The sequence below is a fragment of the Salmo salar genome, chromosome ssa23 (genome assembly GCF_905237065.1).
Source record: "Salmo salar chromosome ssa23, Ssal_v3.1, whole genome shotgun sequence".
NCBI classification, from domain to species: domain Eukaryota; kingdom Metazoa; phylum Chordata; class Actinopteri; order Salmoniformes; family Salmonidae; genus Salmo; species Salmo salar.
The window spans coordinates 43,177,193-43,204,727 of NC_059464.1; the positions used below are offsets into that span (position 1 = coordinate 43,177,193).

Here is a 27,535-nt window from a genome sequence, read left to right on the forward strand (position 1 = left end):
CCTTCCCCACTCAGACCTCGAGACAGCATTCCCCACTCAGACCTCGAGACAGCCTTCCCACTCAGACCTCGAGACAGCCTTCCCACACAGACCTCGAGACAGCCTTCCCACACAGACCTCGAGACAGCCTTCCCCACACAGACCTCGAGACAGCCTTCCCCACTCAGACCTCGAGACAGCCTTCCCACTCAGACCTCGAGACAGCCTTCCCACTCAGACCTCGAGACAGCCTTCCCACACAGACCTCGAGACAGCCTTCCCACCTCGAGACAGCCTTCCCCACACAGACCTCGAGACAGCCTTCCCACTCAGACCTCGAGACAGCATTCCCCACTCAGACCTCGAGACAGCCTTCCCCACTCAGACCTCGAGACAGCATTCCCCACACAGACCTCGAGACAGCCTTCCCCACTCAGACCTCGAGACAGCATTCCCCACTCAGACCTCGAGACAGCCTTCCCACACAGACCTCGAGACAGCCTTCCCACACAGACCTCGAGACAGCCTTCACACAGACCTCGAGACAGCCTTCCCCACACAGACCTCGAGACAGCCTTCCCCACTCAGACCTCGAGACAGCCTTCCCCACTCAGACCTCGAGACAGCATTCCCCACTCAGACCTCGAGACAGCCTTCCCACACAGACCTCGAGACAGCCTTCCCCACACAGACCTCGAGACAGCCTTCCCACACAGACCTCGAGACAGCCTTCCCACACAGACCTCGAGACAGCCTTCACACAGACCTCGAGACAGCCTTCCCACTCAGACCTCGAGACAGCCTTCCCACACAGACCTCGAGACAGCCTTCCCCACACAGACCTCGAGACAGCCTTCCCACTCAGACCTCGAGACAGCCTTCCCACACAGACCTCGAGACAGCCTTCCCCACACAGACCTCGAGACAGCCTTCCCACCTCGAGACAGTCTTCCCCACACAGACCTCGAGACAGCCTTCCCACACAGACCTCGAGACAGCCTTCCCCACACAGACCTCGAGACAGCCTTCCCCACACAGACCTCGAGACAGCCTTCCCCACACAGACCTCGAGACAGCCTTCCCCACACAGACCTCGAGACAGCCTTCCCACACAGACCTCGAGACAGCCTTCCCCACACAGACCTCGAGACAGCCTTCCCACACAGACCTCGAGACAGCCTTCCCACACAGACCTCGAGACAGCCTTCCCACACAGACCTCGAGCCAGCCTTCACACACAGACCTCGAGACAGCCTTCCCACCTCGAGACAGCCTTCCCCACACAGACCTCGAGACAGCCTTCCCACACAGACCTCGAGACAGCCTTCCCCACACAGACCTCGAGACAGCCTTCCCACACAGACCTCGAGACAGCCTTCCCACACAGACCTCGAGACAGCCTTCCCCACACAGACCTCGAGACAGCCTTCCCACACAGACCTCGAGACAGCCTTCCCCACACAGACCTCGAGACAGCCTTCCCACACAGACCTCGAGACAGCCTTCCCACTCAGACCTCGAGACAGCCTTCCCACACAGACCTCGAGACAGCCTTCACACAGACCTCGAGACAGCCTTCCCACACAGACCTCGAGACAGCCTTCCCACACAGACCTCGAGACAGCCTTCCCCACACAGACCTCGAGACAGCCTTCCCCACACAGACCTCGAGACAGCCTTCCCACACAGACCTCGAGACAGCCTTCCCACACAGACCTCGAGACAGCCTTCCCACACAGACCTCGAGACAGCCTTCCCCACTCAGACCTCGAGACAGCCTTCCCACACAGACCTCGAGACAGCCTTCCCACTCAGACCTCGAGACAGCCTTCCCCACACAGACCTCGAGACAGCCTTCCCCACACAGACCTCGAGACAGCCTTCCCACACAGACCTCGAGACAGCCTTCCCACACAGACCTCGAGACAGCCTTCCCACACAGACCTCGAGACAGCCTTCCCCACTCAGACCTCGAGACAGCCTTCACACACAGACCTCGAGACAGCCTTCCCACACAGACCTCGAGACAGCCTTCCCACTCAGACCTCGAGACAGCCTTCCCACTCAGACCTCGAGACAGCCTTCCCACTCAGACCTCGAGACAGCCTTCCCACACAGACCTCGAGACAGCCTTCACACAGACCTCGAGACAGCCTTCCCCACACAGACCTCGAGACAGCCTTCCCACACAGACCTCGAGACAGCCTTCCCACACAGACCTCGATACAGCCTTCCCCACACAGACCTCGAGACAGCCTTCCCACCTAGTCATCCATGTTGAATCACAAGGTGTGATTCTATTCTACTCGATGCCAACGTAAATAAATAGGAAGGGAAAAGGAAACAGACCACAGAGACCTTTAACTGTCTTTGATGGGCAAGACGCCAGTGTTTGGCAGTCCTTTGTTGTATTCTAAGCTACTAACTCATTCTGTATACATAGGGGCCTGCAGGGTGGAGCAGAATTCAAGTGGGGACTTGTAGGCTACTTAAGAGGAGCGGACAGGGTTATTGAATAGGGGCAGAAAGAGGTGGAGATATCACTGTACATTATAATGCTAGTTGCTAATTTGCCTCCCTGTCTTTAGTCAACCCAGCAAGCAACGACGGCAATGGACAATGGCACATCGAATCAAATCTAATTTTATTGGTCACATACACATATTTAGCAGATGTAATTGCGGGTGCTTGTAAATTACATCTTAATGACGTTATTTTATCGTTGCTTAAAAGACTTTAACAAAGTGTCCATATACAACCAGTACACAACCTGATCATGACGTCATTGTAACCAGTTTTGCTGACTGGCAGTGTACTGGGATCAGTCTTGACACATTCACCATAACATACACCATAACATTCACCATAACATTCACCATAACATACACCATAACCTTCACTATAACATTCACTATAACATTCACTATAACATTCACCATAACATTCACCATAACATACACCATAACATACACCATAACCTTCACTGTAACATTCACTGTAACATTCACTGTAACATTCACCGTAACATTCACCGTACCATTCACCATAACATTCACTATAACATTCACTATAACATTCACCATAACATTCACCATAACCTTCACCATAACGTTCACCATAACATTCACCATAACGTTCACCATAACGTACACCGTAACGTTCACCGTAACGTTCACCGTAACATACACCGTAACGTTCACCGTAACGTTCACCGTAACGTTCACCGTAACGTTCACCGTAACGTTCACCATAACGTTCACCATAACGTTCACCATAACGTTCACCATAACATTCACTATAACGTTCACCATAACGTTCACCATAACATTCACCATAACATTCACCGTAACATTCACCGTAACATTCACCGTAACATTCACCATAACATTCACCATAACATTCACTATAACGTTCACCATAACATTCACCATAACATTCACCATAACTTACAGTGTAAGTTACAGTGTCTGCACTGAAAATGTAGCAATATGGGAGCTGACTCATGAAGAATGCTTGTTCAGCTTCTAATCAGAGAGGGCTTGTTAACAGCGTGGGGAGACACTATCCATCTGTTTACCACTGTGGAGTCCGTGGGGAGGGAGACCACTTTCACACTAGAGTCGGAGGCATCTTTGATTTTTGCGCCGATGCATGCTAAAATAACAATAACACTCCTTTCTGGTGTCCATGAGTTCATCTGACTCTGGGGAAAAAGGGCTTCATTACAAACTGATCCAACTATCCCTTTAAAATGATCATTGAGGAGGTATTGGGGGGATTTAGCTGATCCTAGATCTGTGTCAAAGAAGAGGAGATGCCTCACCTGAACTGTGGTTGGCAGTGCCCATCGTCCTCCTTGGCGGCCTCGGTCAGCAACTCCAGCGGGCTCAGGACACTGATGTCATCACTCTGCTCCTGTTGGTCCATCATCATCGTCATCATCATCATCATCATCCTGAGGCGACAGAACAGAACAATACAACACCTCATCACAGACTGAGAAAACTAAATGATAAACACTTCAGTCATACACAAGTACACAACCTTTTCTACTCGTTGTTGCCTAGTCAAACCGTACTGTGCTGCCAGCTGATATGTTCTTTTCACATTGGCCTTTTCAGAAACAATGATGGATTCACAACCAGGCAGCTTGGTTTCACTCAGCTCAGGGGTGTGAAAAGCCTTATATACCCCCTGTCCCAGAGGAAGGTTGGTAAAAAGGGGAGAGAAGCATGTCTGAGGAAGCTCTGGTAACAATCCTTAGCATGTTTGGCCTATGCAATTATTTCCTGACAACTTCCCACCTGCGCCTAGACCTTTCTCTTCGTAAACAGTTTCAAAAGGCTTTTTCCTTTCTGTAGTTTTAGCAGATGTAAAGTCAATGGGAAATGCCACGCTGTGGAACACCTAGCATAACAAACAGAGGATGGGTGGAGGGAACAGAGGGAAGAGGGGAGGGAACAGAGGGAAGAGGGGAGGGAACAGGGGAAAGAGGGGAGGGAACAGAGGGAAGAGGGGAGGGAACAGAGGGAAGAGGGGAGGGAACAGGGGAAAGAGGGGAGGGAACAGAGGGAAGAGTGGAAGGAACAGGGGAAAGAGGGGAGGGAACATAGGAAGAGGGGAGGGAACATAGGAAGAGTGGAGGGAACATAGGAAGAGGGGAGGGAACAGAGGGAAGAGTGGAGGGAACAGAGGGAAGAGGGGAGGGAACAGAGGGAAGAGGGGAGGGAACAGAGGGAAGAGGGGAGGGAACAGAGGGAAGAGTGGAGGGAACAGAGGGAAGAGGGGAGGGAACAGAGGGAAGAGTGGAGGGAACATAGGAAGAGGGGAGGGAACATAGGAAGAGGGGAGGGAACATAGGAAGAGGGGAGGGAACAGGGGAAAGAGGGGAGGGAACATATGAAGAGGGGAGGGAACAGAGGGAAGAGAACAGAGGGAAGAAGGGGAGGGAACAGAGGGAAGAGGGGAGGGAACAGAGGAAGAGGGGAGGGAACAGAGGGAAGAGGGGAGGGAACAGGGGGAAGAGGGGAGGGAACAGAGGAAGAGGGGACAGAGGGAACAGAGGAAGAGGGGACAGAGGGAACAGAGGAAGAGGGGACAGAGGGAACAGAGGAAGAGGGGAGGGAACAGAGGAAGAGGGGACAGAGGGAACAGAGGAAGAGGGGACAGAGGGAACAGAGGAAGAGGGGACAGAGGGAACAGAAGGAAGAGGGGAGGGAACAGGGGGGGTCCTGCTTGTAATGAGTGGTTTCCTGCTTGTAATGAGTGGTTTCCTGCTTGTAATGAGTGGTTTCCTGCTTGTAATGAGTGGTTTCCTGCTTGTCATGAGTGGTTTCCTGCTTGTAATGAGTGGTTTCCTGCTTGTAATGAGTGGTTTCCTGCTTGTAATGAGTGGTTTCCTGCTTGTCATGAGTGGTTTCCTGCTTGTCATGAGTGGTTTCTTGCTTGTAATGAGTGGTTTCCTGCTTGTAATGAGTGGTTTCCTGCTTGTAATGAGTGGTTTCCTGCTTGAAATGAGTGGTTTCCTGCTTGTCATGAGTGGTTTCCTGCTTGTAATGAGTGGTTTCCTGCTTGTAATGAGTGGTTTCCTGCTTGTAATGAGTGGTTTCCTGCTTGTAATGAGTGGTTTCCTGCTTGAAATGAGCGGTTTCCTGCTTGTCATGAGTGGTTTCCTGCTTGTCATGAGTGGTTTCCTGCTTGTAATGAGTGGTTTCCTGCTTGTCATGAGTGGTTTCCTGCTTGTCATGAGTGGTTTCCTGCTTGTAATGAGTGGTTTCCTGCTTGAAATGAGCGGTTTCCTGCTTGAAATGAGTGGTTTCCTGCTTGTCATGAGTGGTTTCCTGCTTGTAATGAGTGGTTTCCTGCTTGTCACGAGTGGTTTCCTGCTTGTCATGAGTGGTTTCCTGTCAGTCCACTAAACTTGTACACAGCCTACAGTAGTGCACCCTGACCTTAAACAACAACATCCTCTTTCATTACCTACTAATACCATTGTGACACTACTCTGAGACTAGAGAGTTGTTAATAAGAAAAACAGCAGCAGACTGTGTGGCTGTATGAGGGAAGAAAGGCATGCTAACAGTTCACTGGTTAGCTTGGAGTGGTGGATCATTCTTGATACACACGGGAAACTGTTGAACGTGAAAAACCCAGCAGCGTTGCAGTTCTTGACACAAACCGGTGCGCCTGGCACCTACTACCATACCCCGTTCAAATGCACTTAAATATTTTGTCTTGTCCATTCACCCTCTGAATGGCACACATACACAATCCATGTCTCAATTATCTCAAGGCTTAAAAATCCTTCTTTAACCTGTCTCCTCCCCTTCATCTACACTGATTCAAGTGGATTTAACAAGTGACATCAATAAGGGATCATAACTTTCACCTGGATTCACCTGGTCAGTCTGTTATGGAAAGAGCCTTTGTTCATAATGTACTCTCAGTGTAAAATAGATCTCCTGAGAAAGAGTCTCATCAATGCTTCTCTTCTCCAATCACAGTGACGTAAGGTGAAGGTGGTTTATTGGTTGATTTGGCATGAGTTCCAAGTGTGGAGGTCTAAGCACGGCTGTATCGATCGAGGCCTCCACAGGCATTCTGATGGTGATGGAGGCTTCCACAGGCATTCTGATGGTGATGATGGAGGCTTCCACAGGCACTCTGATGGTGATGATGGAGGCTTCCACAGGCACTCTGATGGTGATGATGGAGGCTTCCACAGGCACTCTGATGGTGATGATGGAGGCTTCCACAGGCATTCTGATGGTGATGATGGAGGCTTCCACAGGCATTCTGATGGTGATGATGGAGGCTTCCACAGGCACTCTGATGGTGATGATGGAGGCTTCCACAGGCACTCTGATGGTGATGATGGAGGCTTCCACAGGCACTCTGATGGTGATGATGGAGGCTTCCACAGGCATTCTGATGGTGATGATGGAGGCTTCCACAGGCATTCTGATGATGATGATGGAGGCTTCCACAGGCATTCTGATGATGATGATGGAGGCTTCCACAGGCATTCTGATGGTGATGATGGAGGCTTCCACAGGCACTCAAAACTCAAAATCATTTAACATGTCTGTGCCTGCTCCGTCTGTTTCTCTTCAGATTTAATCAGGATACACGATTTACCCAACGAGTGGCTCAGCGGTCTAAGGCACTGCATTTCGATGCAAGAGGTGTCACTACAGTCCCAGGTTCAAATCATAGGCACAATTGGTCCAGGTTTGGCCGGGGTAGGCCGTCATTGTAAATAAGAATTTGTTTTTAACTGACTTGCCTAGTTAAAAGGTTAAATTTAAAAATAAATCCCCATTGAGAAATATATGCTATGATTGGTGACACTCCTATAAAATAGGTTTCTAAAACAGTTCTTCAGCTGTCCCCAGAACCCTTTATGGTTCCAGGTAGAACTATTTTGGGTTCCATGTAGAACCCTCTGTGGAAAGGGTTTTACATGGAACCCAAAAGGGTTCTACCTGGAACCAAGAAGGGTTCTACCTGGAACCAAGAAGGGTTCTACCTGGAACCAAGAAGGGTTCTACCTGGAACCAAGAAGGGTTCTGGGGCCAGCTGAAGAACTGTTTTAGGTTCTAAGAGTGTAGAGGCGATGAGAGAGCAGGGTTGTGTTAGAATGTGATTCTCTCTTTGTCAGTTACACAACCCTGCTCGCTCTTTCATCCTTCCTTTCTAAAACTTTTGCCTAATTCGCCAGTCATGTAGGAAGGGCTGGATCTGAGGTCAGTGTAGGTGAATACCCGGTGACTCCCCAGACAACGTATTTCCTGGTTTCATCTGCCAAACATCCTCTTTTCTTTCCACTTTTATTCAAAGCGTCATGTTCTCTGAAGTTCAGTAAGCCCCTTGGTGACTGGCTGTCTGGCATCCTAGCTCGCCAGGACCAGAGTGACGTACACTGAGATAGCCTGGTCCCAGATCTGTGTGTGCTGTCTGGCATCCTAGCTCCCCCAGGACCAGAGTGACGTACACCGAGATAGCCTGGTCCCAGATCTGTGTGTGTTGTCTTGCCAACACCCATGGTCATTATCACGTAGTGATCAACAGACTGAGACCAGCCTAGCATTGAGATGATGGTTAAAAATGATCTATATATGATATTAAAACACACTCTGGATAGTTCAAAACATACATTTAATTCAGAGACTTTATTAACCATCCAGCCTCACTTCCAAACTGGGCACGCCACTTCATTTCAACGTGGAAATGTGGGTAATATTTGGTTGAGACGTTGATCAATGAGATTTCAACCTTTATTCATCCACTCAAAAAAAGTCAGCCAGAAGTTTGTTGAATTCCCAATGTGTTATCACTATGCTTTCAACCATCTAAAGAGCACAACCAAATTCCAATGGAAAAACGGTCTAATTTCTGGGTTGGTTGTCATCTAAATGTGTTATCACAGCTCTATGAACCATTTAAAAGCACAACAAAGTTCAAATGGGAAAACAATGTCCGATATTTTTTATATTTCTACAACAACTTAATGTGTTCTCACTGTGCTTCATCTAATAGCACAACCCAATGACCTGGATTACGGTTGAGATTACATTAAAACTACATGGTGCAAGTGATCCATACCATTCGAGATTCTGTACAGATTATTACAGCAAATGTGAAGATCTTCACAGACCTGCGATGACCTATGACCTGCTATCCTGAACGTTCACGCTCTCTATGATTACATAAGAAGAAATGTATAGTTACAGTAACCTCAACATGTAGCCATGGATGTGTTTCTCACTTTAAGGTTGAATAAATACTGTTACATTAGTTTGTAAGATAGCCGGAACTATACGCTATTCACTGTATTTCAAAAGTGATATTGAATTGTGTTCGGTTGTCAACGCAACCAAATATCAACATTGAAAAGATAATGCTTAGGATAGGTTCATCATGACTTAATCCTATCCTTTATAGACCCAAATAGTCTCATTGACGATACATGACTTATAAAGTATAGTTACATTTAATTTGCTTTGTTAAACCGACCCTTTTGTAATATTTTCGCAACAGTAAATATATTTCGTTATTAAGAGATCTTTCAACAATCATTGTCACGAATAGCACATTGATAGTAGTCAGTGACAAATATCTAAGGAAGACGGAGCTTGGTTAAAACCCTGGTTAGGAGACCATATGAATAGCTGTAGATAGATCAACTCTCCAGTAGGAGGTGCTGCACAGCCTATTTTCTTTTCTTCCTGATGGTGGATATAACGTTGAAGATCTGACATTTCAGATATTTTAGACAAGGTTTGTCGATGTTGAAATTTGGTTACCACGATAACATAATCCTGTGGTTGAAAATCCACCACTAAAAAGTTACAAATGTAATGTACAGTATTTTCCACATCACAATACATTGAAACAACGTTGATTGAACCAGTTTTTTTGCCCAGTGGACTGGGCCGTTAAGTCTCAAGTCAGACACTGTAGTAAAACACATGGGTATCATTCTGTGAGACAAACACGTATTCACACTTTCCAGTACTGATACGATGTCGCTCACTCCTTTCTCTCTTCAGTTGCTGGTAGTGCACTTGGCTGGATAAACACATCCATGGACACTGATGCAAATGGTAAGAAAATAATCTCCCCCTCTCGCCCGGAATCAACACCCATCCACATGCACGGAAATGAAACTGATTAAATCTTTGGGTGCAACCGAATAGCCTACAGGTTTACTGTTTATTCATAAATGGTACGCAGGTCATTACTAAAAACACAATATAAAGGCTGCTCTTCAGGAGTTCTAATGACTGAGTCCAAAAGGAGCGGCGATTTCACAACACAATCAACAGTTATATTGTGTAGTGCTGCTACTGGCTCCAAATCAGAACCAAAATGTTTCTGAACCTCCTCAATGGGTCTCTTGTTCAAGTGTCCTTGAGTGACCTCACCGCTTCAGTGCTGCCTGTCCCCCAAACGAGTCCATTTCAAACACAGCAAACAATCACATTGATGTAGCCTAGCAGTTAGAACACAAGCTGACACAGGGCAGCAGGTAGTCTAGCAGTTAGAACACAAGCTGACACAGGGCAGCAGGTAGTCTAGCAGTTAGAACACAAGCTGACACAGGGCAGCAGGTAGTCTAGCAGTTAGAACACAAGCTGATACAGGGCAGCAGGTAGTCTAGCAGTTAGAACACAAGCTGACACAGGGCAGCAGGTAGTCTAGCAGTTAGAACACAAGCTGACACAGGGCAGCAGGTAGTCTAGCAGTTAGAACACAAGCTGACACAGGGCAGCAGGTAGTCTAGCAGTTAGAACACAAGCTGACACAGGGCAGCAGGTAGTCTAGCAGTTAGAACACAAGCTGACACAGGGCAGCAGGTAGTCTAGCAGTTAGAACACAAGCTGACACAGGGCAGCAGGTAGTCTAGCAGTTAGAACACAAGCTGACACAGGGCAGCAGGTAGTCTAGCAGTTAGAACACAAGCTGACACAGGGCAGCAGGTAGTCTAGCAGTTAGAACACAAGCTGACACAGGGCAGCAGGTAGTCTAGCAGGTAGAACACAAGCTGACACAGGGCAGCAGGTAGTCTAGCAGTTAGAACACAAGCTGACACAGGGCAGCAGGTAGTCTAGCAGTTAGAACACAAGCTGACACAGGGCAGCAGGTAGTCTAGCAGTTAGAACACAAGCTGATACAGGGCAGCAGGTAGTCTAGCAGTTAGAACACAAGCTGACACAGGGCAGCAGGTAGTCTAGCAGTTAGAACACAAGCTGACACAGGGCAGCAGGTAGTCTAGCAGTTAGAACACAAGCTGACACAGGGCAGCAGGTAGTCTAGCAGTTAGAACACAAGCTGACACAGGGCAGCAGGTAGTCTAGCAGTTAGAACACAAGCTGACACAGGGCAGCAGGTAGTCTAGCAGTTAGAACACAAGCTGACACAGGGCAGCAGGTAGTCTAGCAGTTAGAACACAAGCTGACACAGGGCAGCAGGTAGTCTAGCAGTTAGAACACAAGCTGATACAGGGCAGCAGGTAGTCTAGCAGTTAGAACACAAGCTGACACAGGGCAGCAGGTAGTCTAGCAGTTAGAGCGTTGTACCAGCAGCTAAAAGGTTGCTGGTTGGAATACCCAAGGTGAAAAATCTGTCGATCTGTCCTTGAGCAAGGCACATAACCCACATTTGCTCCAGGGGTGGTGTACTATTATGGCCTACCCTGTAAAACAACAAATGTCACTGCACTTATCAGGTGTATAAAACAATTTTTCCCCCACAAGCATTTCACTACACCGACCAATAACATTTGATTTCATTCGAGATGTAAATTTACTTCCCGCCGAGAGCTGTGTCCACAGTTTAATAAATGGGTTATCTTTTAAAGCTTCCGACCTACTTCCCTTTAGTATATCAGGCTTGCTGAACATATCCCGAAGCCCTCAATTAGGCCCTTCAATGTCCAACACAAGTACACTATAACTCACTATTCCCCATTACAATGGGGCTCCTGAGTGGCGCAGCGGTCTAAGGCACTCAGTGCTAGAGGTGTCATCCGGGGTAGGCTCAGTGTCATCCGGGGTAGGCCGTCATTATAAGTAAGAATTAGTTCTTAACTGACTTACCTAGTTAAATAAAACAATAGATATTGTCTATGTCTCTTTCAGACATTAAAGAGGTTGAGCAACATGACAACCTTTCAATAAGAAAGGAGACAGGCTTTACAATACCGATGGCTGCCATTAGTATGGTGTTTAGCTTCAGGGCACATTTAACTTGACTTTACAGGCTACAGGCACATCACCTGGAATGCAGGCTACAGTATTCTTCCTATTCAGCAAACAGAAAAAGGAAAAAACATGGCCCTGGGCTTATGACAATGACAGCCCAAAGAACAACGTATGTCCTGAATCAAGGGTACCTGTGCTGAGACTATGGCAAAAGTGAAGTCATCCAGGTGGAAAGAATGAGATCATTGGGAACAAAACCTATCTACAGTAAATCAGTGAAATTTGTAGTAAAACCGTACCTGTATTAGGCCGATCTGCAATTAGGCATGGAAAGGCAACCCCCCGGTCATATAAAATAAATCATTTTCTAAAAAGTAGAAAGACCGTTTACCTGCACTCACAAATCCTATTTACAGTGTTGTAATAACGACATTACAGATGCCATAGTCATGATGACTTCAAACTACAACACACACACTATTGCTTAAAGGGATGATAAAGGTTATTAAAGGGTTAGTTCACCCAAGTCTATGGACAAGGTATGACAGTAATCCATGCTTTGGTTTAGTTTCCCTGGCACTGTATCCACATGCTAACGGTTTAGCATTTGTGGCACAAATCTCATTCAAGTCAGGGGACCAATATTAGCATTTTTCGCGCATCATGTCCAATTAATCCAAAAGTATCTCAAATTGATTGTGAAGCTCAACAACATCACTTATAGATATTTTTGAAAATGATGCGCAGAAAAATGCTAATATCGGTCCCATGACTTGAATGGGGGCTTCTGAGTGGCGCAGCAGTATAAGGCACTGCATCTCAGTGCTAGAGGCGTCACTACAAACCCTTGTTCAAATCCAGGCTGTATCACAACCGGCCGTGATTGAGAGTCCCATAGGGTGGCGCACAATTGGCCAAGCGCCGTTCCGGGTAGGCCGTCATTGTAAATAAAAATTTGTTCTTAGCTGACTTGCCAAGTTAAATAAAGAATAAATAAATAAATGGGATCTAAGCCACAAATTCTGCATGAGAATCAAATGACCCAAGGCCATTTCCATGTAAAAGGACCCATTTGAACCAACATGTTTTATTTATTTATTTCACCTTTATTTAACCAGGTAGGCAAGTTGAGAACAAGTTCTCATTTACAACTGCGACCTGGCCAAGATAAAGCAAAGCAGTTTGACACATACAACAACACAGAGTTACACATGGAGTAAAACAAACATACAGTCAATAATACAGTAGAAAAATAAGTCTATATACAATGTGAGCAAATGAGGTGAGATAAGGGAGGTAAAGGCAAAAAAAGGCCATGGTGGCAAAGTAAATACAATATAGCAAGTAAAACACTGGAATGGTAGATTTGCAGTGGAAGAAAGTGAAAAGTAAAAATAGAAATATTGGGGTGCAAAGGAGCAAAATAAATAAATAAATACAGCAGGGGAAGAGGTAGTTGTTTGGGCTAAATTATAGATGGGCTATGTACAGGTGCAGTAATCTGTGAGCTGCTCTGACAGCTGGTGCTCATGTGAATGAGGTCCTTTCAAAATGGGTGTCAAATGAAAGCGTCTATATGTTTGAGAAATTAAGGCATATATACATTTTTCCAAAACAATTCCATCCTAAAAATGTGGAATAAGCAAAGGCTTTGGAAAAGGGATCTTTAGAAAACATAAAAACCACAAAAAGTCTTAAAAGATATTATAAATACATCAAAACACAATAATGCTGAACTAAAGACCCCTGCCAACTAATATCAACACTTACACTGAGGAGACAAAACATTAAGAACACCTGCTCTTTCCATGACATACACTGACCAGGTGAATCCAGGTGAAAGCTATGATCCTTTTTGATGTCACCTGTTAAATCCACTTCAATCAGTGTAGATGTGAGGGGAGGAGACAGGTTGAAGAAGGATTTTTAAGCCTTGAGATAATTGAGACATGGATTGTGTATTCAGAGGGTGATTGGGCAAGGAAAAATATTTAAGTGCCTTTGAATGGGGTATGGTAGTAGGGGCCAGGCACACCGGTTTGTGTCAAAAACAGGCAATAATGCAGTTTTTTTCACGCTCAGCTGTTTCTCGTGTGTCTCGATCAAAACACGGTCGCCAGGTGTACAGTGTTTCCTCCGACACATTGGTGCGGCTGGCTTCCGGGTTAAGTGGGCATTGTGTCAAGAAGCAGCTTTGGTTGGGTTGTGTTTCAGAGGACGCACGGCTTTCAACCTTCACCTCTCCCGAGTCCGTATAGGAGTTGCAGCGATGAGACAAGACTGTAACTACCAAATGGATACCATTAAATTGGGGAGAAAATGGGATAAAAATAAAATAAACTTTTAACCTAAATACAATGACATGGTGACATTTTTGTATTTATTTCATGTTGAATTCACTTTAATTGACAACTCAACCAGATGTAAATCAAAACTAGACGTTGAACTGACATCTAGCATAGACGCATAGAAATCGCATAGAAATAGCATAGACGCATAGAAATCGCATAGAAATCGCATAGAAATAGCATAGAAATAGCATAGAAATAGCATAGACGCATAGAAATCGCATAGAAATCGCATAGAAATAGCATAGACGCATAGAAATCGCATAGAAATAGCATAGAAATAGCATAGAAATAGCATAGATGCATAGAAATCGCATAGAAATAGCATAGAAATAGCATAGACGCATAGAAATCGCATAGAAATCGCATAGACGCATAGAAATAGCATAGACGCATAGAAATAGCATAGACGCATAGAAATAGCATAGACGCATAGAAATAGCCTAGAAATAGCATAGACGCATAGAAATAGCATAGAAATAGCATAGACGCATAGAAATAGCATAGAAATAGCATAGACGCATAGAAATAGCATAGACGCATAGAAATAGCATAGAAATAGCATAGACACATAGAAATAGCATAGAAATAGCGCACATAGAACAGATCTACCGCTTCTTAGACTTCAATGTGAATGACAGATCAAAAACAAAAACAAAATCGCCCAAAAAGTTACATATTGCAGCGTTAAAGCAAAAAACTATTGTACATTTTTGCGAATTTGTAACATATTGTACGTTTTTTCAAATTAGTAACATATCAAACGAATTGTAATTCATAACATATCATATGAAAATGGATGATGGACATTCTCAAATTAATCGATGTCATACGAAACGTTACATTTCATACTAAATGGAGTGTCAGGAATTTACGTACAGAATAATACGAAATGCTCCGAGACCAGGTTGCAGCAGAGGGCTATGGAAAGCCACTGGTTGGCCAGCTATGACTCCTTTGGGCTTCCATAAAAAGCGGGAAAAAGCTTCTCATCTCTCATAGTCTGTGGTAGGCTCAGTGAATAACGTGATACGCCTCCGCCTGTATTATTACATTTTTATTTAAGAGAGTTTACCGTTGAAGCTGCTTCACTCTTAGCTATAGCTGTAAAAAGCATTAGTCTTAGCCTATTTAGCTAGCTCGAACCAGCTAATCTGCCACGATGGATATCAGAAATTGCTTTCGTATCCAAACAAAGGGGAATGAGAGCGATGAGCAGCAGCATCAAACCGCCGAGGCCGCCGCCAAGCCCAACAGCGATGCTGCTCCTGAGCTCCAGCTAGCTCCGTGTGCAGAGCCTACCCACCCTTCCACAAGAGCCGCCATATTGGCTCCACAACCGCCTCCACTTTTGACTGTTCTTGATGATCTTGGAATAGAGGAGCCAGCCCAGGTTAGCTTAGAATCCAACCCTAGCCTGGTGGAGGCCCTGTGTGCCCTTGACGCAGAAAGCCATTACTTTCTAGATGTGAAAAAGGTGCTGGATTTAAGCAAAAACCGATTTGGTGGAAGCCGAATTTAGTGTCGCTCGCCAGTTTTTGCAGACTGAAATTGCCTGCTTTGGCTCCAATGATGACAAATGGACCCCACTTGATATTCTGCAATGATTCTCTGAGCCTCTCTCCGCTATGCAGACCGTCTTTACCGCACTGAAACATGGGACTGACTTTTTGGGTCGTCCACAGCTACATGCGAGAACTAGTTTTCCACTTTGACAAACGTGTTCAGTCAGCACAGAAGAAGCACGCTACACCAGAGGAAAGAGGAAGCACGCTACACCAGAGGAAAGAGGAAGCACGCTACACCAGAGGAAAGAGGAAGCACGCTACACCAGAGGAAAGAGGAAGCACGCTACACCAGAGGAAAGAGGAAGCACGCTACACCAGAGGAAAGAGGAAGCACGCTACACCAGAGGAAAGAGGAAGCACGCTACACCAGAGGAAAGAGGAAGCACGCTACACCAGAGGAAAGAGGAAGCACGCTACACCAGAGGAAAGCTCAACTAATCCAACGGCTTTTGAGAGGATATATTACAAGAAGATTTTTTGGGGGAAGAATGGAATGATCGATTGCTGTGAAAATTTTTTTCCTTGAGTGGATGGTCGGGAACATAATAAAACAAATATTTTTAGATTGATATAATATTCGACTAAAACGTAATCCTTTCAAACCTTGATTACATTTGGGGACAGTGATCTGCATAGGGTACCGTCTCTTGGATGGGATGTTAAAAAGTGTATCCTGACTCTCTGTGGTCATTCAAAATCTCATATTGCTTATTGTAAGAGTAGGGGGTTTTCACCCCGCTGTCATGGCTAAATTCCCAACCTGGCCCCATTCCATCATGGCCACCTAATCATCCCCGTCATTCCTAATTGGTATATATCACTCCTCACCTCTCCACCTGATAGCTGCTGTGTGGTGAGCGTTCAGGCACCAAAATGGCCACCGTGCATCACTGAGGTGGGTGCTACACATTGATGGTGGATGAGGTGAGTTTCCTCCTACTATGTAAAGTGCTTTGAGAGCCTCAGCTGGTAGAAAAGCGCTATATTAAATCTAATCTATTATTATTTATTATTATTATTTGTATACGATCACATACACTACATGGTCAAAAGTATGTGGACACCTGCACATGAAACATCTCATTCCAAATTGAATGGACATTAATATAGAGTTGGTCCCTCCTTTGCTGCTATAACAGCCTCCACTCTTCTGGGAAGGCTTTCCACTAGATGTTGGAACATTGCTGCGGGGGACTTGCTTCATTCAGCCACATGAGCATTAGTGATGTCGGACACGGATGTTGGGGGTGATTAGGCCTGGCTCGCATTCAGCGTTCCAATTCATCCCAAAGGTGTTCGGTGGGGTTCAGGTCAGGGCTCTGTGCAGGCCAGTCAAGTTCTTCCACACCGATCTCGACAAACCATTTCTGTATGGACCTCTCTTTGTCTCGCTTTGTGCACGGGAGCATTGTCATGCTGAAACAGGAAAGGGCCTTCCCCAAATTGTTGCCACAAAGTTGGAAGCACAGAATTGTATAAAATATGCTGTAGTGTTAAGATTTCCCTTCACTGGAACTAAAGGGCCTAGCCAGAACCATGAAAGACCATTAATCCATTATTCTACAATGTAGAAAATAGTCAAAATAAAGAAAACTCTTGAATGAGTAGGTGTGTCCAAACTTTTGACTGGTACTATATATATATATATATATATATATATATATATATATATATATATATATATATATATCTTGGCATATACATATATATATGCCAAGAGTGTGCAAAGCTGTCATCAAGGCAAAGGGTGGCTACTTTGAAGAATCTCAAATATAAAATATATTTTGATTTGTTTAAACACTATTTTGGTTACTACATGATTCCATGATTAGTTTTGATGTCTTCACTATTATTCTACAATGTAGAAAATAGTCAAAATAAAGAAAAACCCTGGAATGAGTAGGTGTGTCCAAATTGTTGACTGGTACTATATATTTTATATGTGTTTTCATTTTTGCTCAGAAAACTTGGGGGGCCAAATAAAACCAGCCATTGGCTAAATTCGTCAGTTGGGGAATCCTGCTGTAAACTTAGTTTTGATTACTTGTTTGTTTACTGTTAATTTAACTAGCCTAAATGTAGATTGTGTCACGCCTTTATCGATCTGATATTTTATTTACTAGGCCTACCTCTTGGTACCACTGTTATGTTCTGTATTCTTGGTATTCTAAGCCAAACTGCTATTCAGTATTTTTGTTTGCATGCATGCATAACTAAGCTGCTACTTTCAGAATTGAGTTTGCATTATTCGGGTAAGGCAGCTGTGTGTACGGCCACATTTACATAGGCTGTTAGTAATAGGGCAAACAGCCTATCTAAGCGGCATTGCTGTAGCAGGCTGTCCATTGTGCTGATTCAACAGCAGAGATAGGCTACAGAATTTAAAAGCACTCAATGATCTCGGAGTCTTGGCATTTGAACGTTACGTTTATTATGGTATTCCAATTCAAGAACCCCGATTTCAACAGTGCCTTTAGTCACTTTATCCTGGCACTGTTCCGAGTACATTACCGTAGAGTACAGTACAGTATAGTATAGAACAGTACAGTAGATAACAGTAGAGAACAGTAGAAAATAGTGGAGTACAATACAGTACACAGTAGAGCACTAGAGTTGAGTACACTATAATGTACTGTATTGTACTGAACTATACTCTACTTGACTCTACTGTACTGAACTCTACTGTACTGTTCTGTGCAGTTCTGTTCTGTACTGTGCAGTTCTGTACTCTAATGAACTCTACTGTACTGAACTATACTCTACTTGACTCTACTGTACTGAACTATACTGTACTGAACGATACTGTACTGTTCTGTGCAGTTCTGTACTCTACTGAACTCTACTGTACTGATCTATACTGTACTGTTCTGTGCAGTTCTGTTCTGTACTGTGCAGTTCTGTGCAGTTCTGTACTCTAATGAACTCTACTGTACTGAACTATACTCTACTTGACTCTACTCTACTGAACTCTACTGAACTCTACTGTACTGAACAATACTGTACTGTTCTGTGAAGTTCTGAACTCTACTGAACTCTACTGTACTGAACTCTACTGAACTATACTGTACTGAACTATACTCTACTGAACTCTACTGTACTGAACTCTACTGAACTCTACTGTACCGAACTCTACTGAACTATACTGTACTGAACTATACTGTACTGAACTCTACTGAACTGAACTCTACTGAACTGAACTCTACTGTACTGAACTCTACTGTACTGAACTCTACTGTACTGAACTCTACTGAACTCTACTGTACTGAACTCTACTGTACTGAACTGTACTGAACTCTACTGTACTGAACTCTACTGAACTCTACTGTACTGAACTCTACTGAACTCTACTGTACTGAACTATACTGTACTGAACTCTACTGAACTATACTGAACTCTACTGTACTGAACTCTACTGAACTGAACTCTACTGAACTGAACTGTACTGAACTCTACTGTACTGAACTCTACTGAACTGAACTCTACTGAACTGAACTCTACTGAACTCTACTGTACTGAACTCTACTGAACTGAACTCTACTGAACTCTACTGTACTGAACTCTACTGTACTGAACTATACTGTACTGAACTCTACTGAACTATACTGTACTGAACTCTACTGAACTATACTGTACTATACTGTACTGAACTATACTGTACTGAACTCTACTGTACTGAACTATACTGTACTGAACTATACTGAACTATACTGTACTGAACTCTACTGTACTGAACTCTACTGTACTGAACTCTACTGTACTGAACTATACTGAACTCTACTGTACTGAACTCTACTGTACTGAACTCTACTGTACTGAACTATACTGTACTGAACTCTACTGAACTATACTGTACTGAACTCTACTGAACTATACTGTACTGAACTCTACTGAACTATACTGTACTGAACTGTACTGAACTCTACTGAACTATACTGTACTGAACTATACTGTACTGAACTATACTGTACTGAACTCTACTGTACTGTTCTGTGCAGTTCTGTTCTGTACTGTGCAGTTCTGTGCAGTTCTGTACTCTAATGAACTCTACTGTACTGAACTATACTCTACTTGACTCTACTGTACTGAACGATACTGTACTGTTCTGTGCAGTTCTGTACTCTACTGAACTCTACTGTACTGAACTATACTGTACTGTTCTGTGCAGTTCTGTTCTGTACTGTGCAGTTCTGTGCAGTTCTGTACTCTAATGAACTCTACTGTACTGAACTATACTCTACTTGACTCTACTGTACTGAACTATACTGTACTGAACGATACTGTACTGTTCTGTGCAGTTCTGTACTCTACTGAACTCTACTGTACTGAACTCTACTGTACTGAACTATACTGAACTCTACTGAACTGAACTCTACTGAACTCTACTATACTGAACTATACTGTACTGAACTATACTGTACTGAACTCTACTGAACTCTACTGTACTGAACTCTACTGTACTGAACTATACTGTACTGAACTCTACTGAACTGAACTCTACTGAACTCTACTGTACTGAACTTTACTGTCCTGAACTCTACTGTACTGAACTCTACTGAACTGAACTATACTGTACTGAACTCTACTGTACTGAACTCTACTGAACTGAACTCTACTGTACTGAACTTTACTGTACTCTACTGAACTGAACTCTACTGAACTCTACTGTACTGAACTTTACTGTACTGAACTCTACTGTACTGAACTCTACTGTACTGAACTCTACTGTACTGAACTGTACTGAACTTTACTGTACTGAACTCTACTGTACTGAACTCTACTGAACTCTACTGTACTGAACTCTACTGAACTGAACTATACTGTACTGAACTCTACTGTACTGAACTCTACTGTACTGAACTCTACTGTACTCTACTGTACTGAACTATACTGTACTGAACTATACTATACTGTACTCTACTGTACTGAACTGAACTCTACTGAACTATACTGTACTCTACTGTACTGAACTATACTGAACTATACTGTACTGAACTCTACTGTACTGAACTATACTGTACTGAACTCTACTGAACTATACTGTACTATACTGTACTGAACTATACTGTACTGAACTCTACTGTACTGAACTATACTGTACTGAACTCTACTGAACTCTACTGTACTGAACTCTACTGTACTGAACTCTACTGTACTGAACTCTACTGTACTGAACTCTACTGAACTCTACTGTACTGAACTCTACTGTACTGAACTCTACTGTACTGAACTATACTGTACTGAACTATACTGTACTCTACTGAACTCTACTGTACTGAACTCTACTGAACTGAACTCTACTGAACTCTACTGTACTGAACTCTACTGAACTGAACTCTACTGAACTCTACTGTACTGAACTCTACTGAACTCTACTGTACTGAACTCTACTGTACTGAACTCTACTGAACTGAACTCTACTGTACTCTACTGTACTGAACTATACTGTACTGAACTATACTGAACTATACTGTACTGAACTGTACTGAACTCTACTGAACTATACTGTACTGAACTATACTGTACTGAACTATACTGTACTGAACTATACTGTACTGAACTCTACTGTACTGTTCTGTGCAGTTCTGTTCTGTACTGTGCAGTTCTGTGCAGTTCTGTACTCTAATGAACTCTACTGTACTGAACTATACTCTACTGAACTCTACTGTACTGAACTCTACTGAACTCTACTGTACCGAACTCTACTGAACTATACTGTACTGAACTATACTGTACTGAACTCTACTGAACTATACTGAACTCTACTGTACTGAACTCTACTGAACTGAACTCTGCTGAACTGAACTCTACTGAACTCTACTGTACTGAACTCTACTGTACTGAACTCTACTGAACTATACTGTACTGAACTCTACTGTACTAAACTCTACTGAACTCTACTGTACTGAACTCTACTGAACTCTACTGTACTGAACTCTACTGAACTCTACTGTACTGAACTCTACTGAACTGAACTCTACTGAACTATACTGTACTGAACTCTACTGTACTGAACTCTACTGAACTGAACTCTACTGAACTGAACTCTACTGAACTCTACTGTACTGAACTCTACTGAACTGAACTATACTGTACTGAACTCTAATGTACTGAACTATACTGTACTGAACTCTACTGAACTATACTGAACTATACTGTACTGAACTATACTCTACTGAACTCTACTGAACTCTACTGTACTGAACTATACTGTACTGAACACTACTGAACTCTACTGTACTGAACTCTACTGAACTATACTGTACTGAACTATACTGTACTGAACTCTACTGTACTGAACTCTACTGTACTGAACTCTACTGTACTGAACTATACTGAACTCTACTGTACTGAACTCTACTGTACTGAACTCTACTGTACTGAACTATACTGTACTCTACTGAACTCTACTGTACTGAACTCTACTGAACTCTACTGTACTGAACTCTACTGTACTGAACTCTACTGTACTGAACTCTACTGTACTGAACTCTACTGTACTCTACTGTACTGAACTCTACTGAACTGAACTCTACTGAACTCTACTGTACTGAACTCTACTGAACTCTACTGTACTGAACTCTACTGAACTCTACTGTACTGAACTCTACTGTACTCTACTGTACTGAACTATACTGTACTGAACTCTACTGAACTATACTGTACTGAACTCTACTGAACTATACTGTACTGAACTCTACTGAACTATACTGTACTGAACTGTACTGAACTCTACTGAACTATACTGTACTGAACTATACTGTACTGAACTATACTGTACTGAACTCTACTGTACTGTTCTGTGCAGTTCTGTTCTGTACTGTACTCTAATGAACTCTACTGTACTGAACTATACTCTACTTGACTCTACTGTACTGAACTATACTGTACTGAACGATACTGTACTGTTCTGTGCAGTTCTGTACTCTACTGAACTCTACTGAACTCTACTGTACTGAACTCTACTGTACTGAACTCTACTGTACTGAACTCTACTGAACTATACTATACTGAACTCTACTGAACTGAACTCTACTGAACTATACTGTACTGAACTATACTGTACTGAACTCTACTGAACTATACTGAACTCTACTACACTGTACTGAACTCTACTGAACTCTACTGTACTGAACTCTACTGAACTCTACTGTACTGAACTCTACTGTACTGAACTCTACTGTACTGAACTCTACTGTACTGAACTCTACTGAACTCTACTGTACTGAACTCTACTGTACTGAACTCTACTGTACTGAACTATACTGTACTGAACTATACTGTACTCTACTGAACTCTACTGTACTGAACTCTACTGAACTGAACTCTACTGAACTCTACTGTACTGAACTCTACTGAACTGAACTCTACTGAACTCTACTGTACTGAACTCTACTGAACTCTACTGTACTGAACTCTACTGAACTGAACTCTACTGTACTCTACTGTACTGAACTATACTGTACTGAACTATACTGAACTATACTGTACTGAACTCTACTGAACTATACTGTACTGAACTATACTGTACTGAACTATACTGTACTGAACTATACTGTACTGAACTCTACTGTACTGTTCTGTGCAGTTCTGTTCTGTACTGTGCAGTTCTGTGCAGTTCTGTACTCTAATGAACTCTACTGTACTGAACTATACTCTACTGAACTCTACTGTACTGAACTCTACTGAACTCTACTGTACCGAACTCTACTGAACTATACTGTACTGAACTATACTGTACTGAACTCTACTGAACTATACTGAACTCTACTGTACTGAACTCTACTGAACTGAACTCTGCTGAACTGAACTCTACTGAACTCTACTGTACTGAACTCTACTGTACTGAACTCTACTGAACTATACTGTACTGAACTCTACTGTACTAAACTCTACTGAACTCTACTGTACTGAACTCTACTGAACTCTACTGTACTGAACTCTACTGAACTCTACTGTACTGAACTCTACTGAACTGAACTCTACTGAACTATACTGTACTGAACTCTACTGTACTGAACTCTACTGAACTGAACTCTACTGAACTGAACTCTACTGAACTCTACTGTACTGAACTCTACTGAACTGAACTATACTGTACTGAACTCTAATGTACTGAACTATACTGTACTGAACTCTACTGAACTATACTGAACTATACTGTACTGAACTATACTCTACTGAACTCTACTGTACTGAACTATACTGTACTGAACACTACTGAACTCTACTGTACTGAACTCTACTGAACTATACTGTACTGAACTATACTGTACTGAACTCTACTGTACTGAACTCTACTGTACTGAACTCTACTGTACTGAACTCTACTGTACTGAACTATACTGAACTCTACTGTACTGAACTCTACTGTACTGAACTCTACTGTACTGAACTATACTGTACTCTACTGAACTCTACTGTACTGAACTCTACTGAACTCTACTGTACTGAACTCTACTGTACTGAACTCTACTGTACTGAACTCTACTGTACTGAACTCTACTGTACTGAACTCTACTGTACTCTACTGTACTGAACTCTACTGAGCTGAACTCTACTGAACTCTACTGTACTGAACTCTACTGAACTCTACTGTACTGAACTCTACTGAACTCTACTGTACTGAACTCTACTGTACTCTACTGTACTGAACTATACTGTACTGAACTCTACTGAACTATACTGTACTGAACTCTACTGAACTATACTGTACTGAACTCTACTGAACTATACTGTACTGAACTGTACTGAACTCTACTGAACTATACTGTACTGAACTATACTGTACTGAACTATACTGTACTGAACTCTACTGTACTGTTCTGTGCAGTTCTGTTCTGTACTGTACTCTAATGAACTCTACTGTACTGAACTATACTCTACTTGACTCTACTGTACTGAACTATACTGTACTGAACGATACTGTACTGTTCTGTGCAGTTCTGTACTCTACTGAACTCTACTGAACTCTACTGTACTGAACTCTACTGTACTGAACTCTACTGTACTGAACTCTACTGAACTATACTATACTGAACTCTACTGAACTGAACTCTACTGAACTATACTGTACTGAACTATACTGTACTGAACTCTACTGAACTATACTGAACTCTACTACACTGTACTGAACTCTACTGAACTCTACTGTACTGAACTCTACTGAACTCTACTGTACTGAACTCTACTGTACTGAACTCTACTGTACTGAACTCTACTGTACTGAACTCTACTGTACTCTACTGTACTGAACTATACTGTACTGAACTCTACTGAACTATACTGTACTGAACTCTACTGAACTATACTGTACTATACTGTACTGAACTGTACTGAACTCTACTGAACTATACTGTACTGAACTATACTCTACTTGACTCTACTGTACTGAACTATACTGTACTGAACGATACTGTACTGTTCTGTGCAGTTCTGTACTCTACTGAACTCTACTGAACTATACTGTACTGAACTATACTGTACTGTTCTGTGCAGTTCTGTTCTGTACTGTGCAGTTCTGTGCAGTTCTGTACTCTAATGAACTCTACTGTACTGAACTATACTCTACTTGACTCTACTGTACTGAACTATACTGTACTGAACGATACTGTACTGTTCTGTGCAGTTCTGTACTCTACTGAACTCTACTGAACTCTACTGTACTGAACTCTACTGTACTGAACTCTACTGAACTCTACTGAACTCTACTCTACTGAACTATACTGTACTGAACTATACTGTACTGAACTATACTGTACTGAACTCTACTGAACTATACTGAACTCTACTACACTGTACTGAACTCTACTGAACTCTACTGAACTCTACTGTACTGAACTATACTGTACTGAACTCTACTGAACTGAACTCTACTGTACTGAACTTTACTGTCCTGAACTCTACTGTCCTGAACTCTACTGTACTGAACTCTACTGAACTGAACTCTACTGTACTGAACTCTACTGAACTGAACTCTACTGAACTGAACTCTACTGAACTCTACTGTACTCTACTGAACTGAACTCTACTGAACTCTACTGAACTCTACTGTACTGAACTTTACTGTACTGAACTCTACTGTACTGAACTCTACTGTACTGAACTCTACTGAACTCTACTGTACTGAACTTTACTGTACTGAACTCTACTGTACTGAACTCTACTGAACTCTACTGTACTGAACTCTACTGAACTGAACTATACTGTACTGAACTCTACTGTACTCTACTGTACTGAACTATACTGTACTGAACTATACTATACTGTACTCTACTGTACTGAACTGAACTCTACTGAACTATACTGTACTCTACTGTACTGAACTATACTGAACTATACTGTACTGAACTATACTGTACTGAACTCTACTCTACTGAACTATACTGTACTGAACTCTACTGTATTGAACTCTACTGTGCTGAACTCTACTGAACTATACTGTACTGAACTCTACTGTACTGAACTCTACTGTACTGAACTATACTGTACTGAACTATACTGTACTGAACTCTACTGTACTGAACTATACTGAACTGAACTCTACTGAACTCTACTGTACTGAACTGAACTCTACTGAACTCTACTGTACTGAACTCTACTGTACTGAACTCTACTGTACTGAACTCTACTGTACTGAACTCTACTGAACTATACTATACTGAACTCTACTGTACTGAACTCTACTGAACTCTACTGTACTGAACTATACTGAACTATACTGTACTGAACTATACTGTACTGAACTCTACTGAACTATACTGAACTCTACTGAACTGAACTATACTGTACTGAACTCTACTGAACTCTACTGTACTGAACTATACTGTACTGAACTCTACTGAACTGAACTCTACTGAACTCTACTGTACTGAACTATACTGTACTGAACTCTACTGTACTGAACTCTACTGTACTGAACTCTACTGTACTGAACTCTACTGTACTGAACTCTACTGTACTGAACTCTACTGTACTGAACTCTACTGAACTCTACTATACTGAACTTTACTGTACTGAACTCTACTGTACTGAACTCTACTGAACTCTACTGTACTGAACTTTACTGTACTGAACTCTACTGTACTGAACTCTACTGTACTCTACTGTACTGAACTCTACTGTACTGAACTCTACTGTACTGAACTCTACTGAACTATACTGTACTCTACTGTACTGAACTATACTGTACTGAACTATACTATACTGTACTCTACTGTACTGAACTGAACTCTACTGAACTATACTGTACTCTACTGTACTATACTGTACTGAACTCTACTCTACTGAACTCTACTGTACTGAACTCTACTGTACTGAACTCTACTGTACTGAACTCTACTGTACTGAACTCTACTGAACTATACTGAACTATACTGTACTGAACTCTACTGTACTGAACTCTACTGTACTGAACTCTACTGTACTGAACTCTACTGTACTGAACTATACTGAACTATACTCTACTGAACTCTACTGTACTGAACTCTACTGAACTATACTGAACTATACTGTACTGAACTATACTGTACTGAACTATACTGTACTGAACTCTACTGAACTATACTGAACTATACTGTACTGAACTATACTGTACTGAACGATACTGTACTGAACTCTACTGTACTGAACTATACTGTACTGAACTCTACTGTACTGAACTCTACTGAACTATACTGTACTGAACTATACTGAACTCTACTGTACTGAACTCTACTGTACTGAACTATACTGAACTCTACTGTACTGAACTCTACTCTACTGAACTCTACTGAACTATACTGTACTGTTCTGTGCAGTTCTGTACTCTACTGAACTCTACTGTACTGAGCTCTACTGTACTGAACTATGCTCTACTGTACTCTACTGAACTCTACTGTACTGATCTATACTGTAGTGTTCTGTGCTGTTTTGTACTCTACTGAACTATACTATACTT

General features: G+C 42.8%; 1 protein-coding gene across 2 annotated transcripts in view; it reads right to left on the reverse strand.

Moving 5' to 3' along the window:
- The window catches only part of LOC106584691 (GRAM domain-containing protein 2A), a 102,490-nt gene that overhangs the window by 67,513 nt on the left and 7,442 nt on the right, over positions 1-27,535 (reverse strand). For both annotated transcript variants that reach the window (XM_014170191.2, XM_014170192.2), the window contains exon 2: positions 3,803-3,934. In XM_014170191.2, the coding sequence (XP_014025666.1) occupies positions 3,803-3,933 (131 nt within the window). In that variant the 5' untranslated portion in view covers position 3,934. The remainder of the gene's footprint in view (positions 1-3,802; positions 3,935-27,535) is intronic.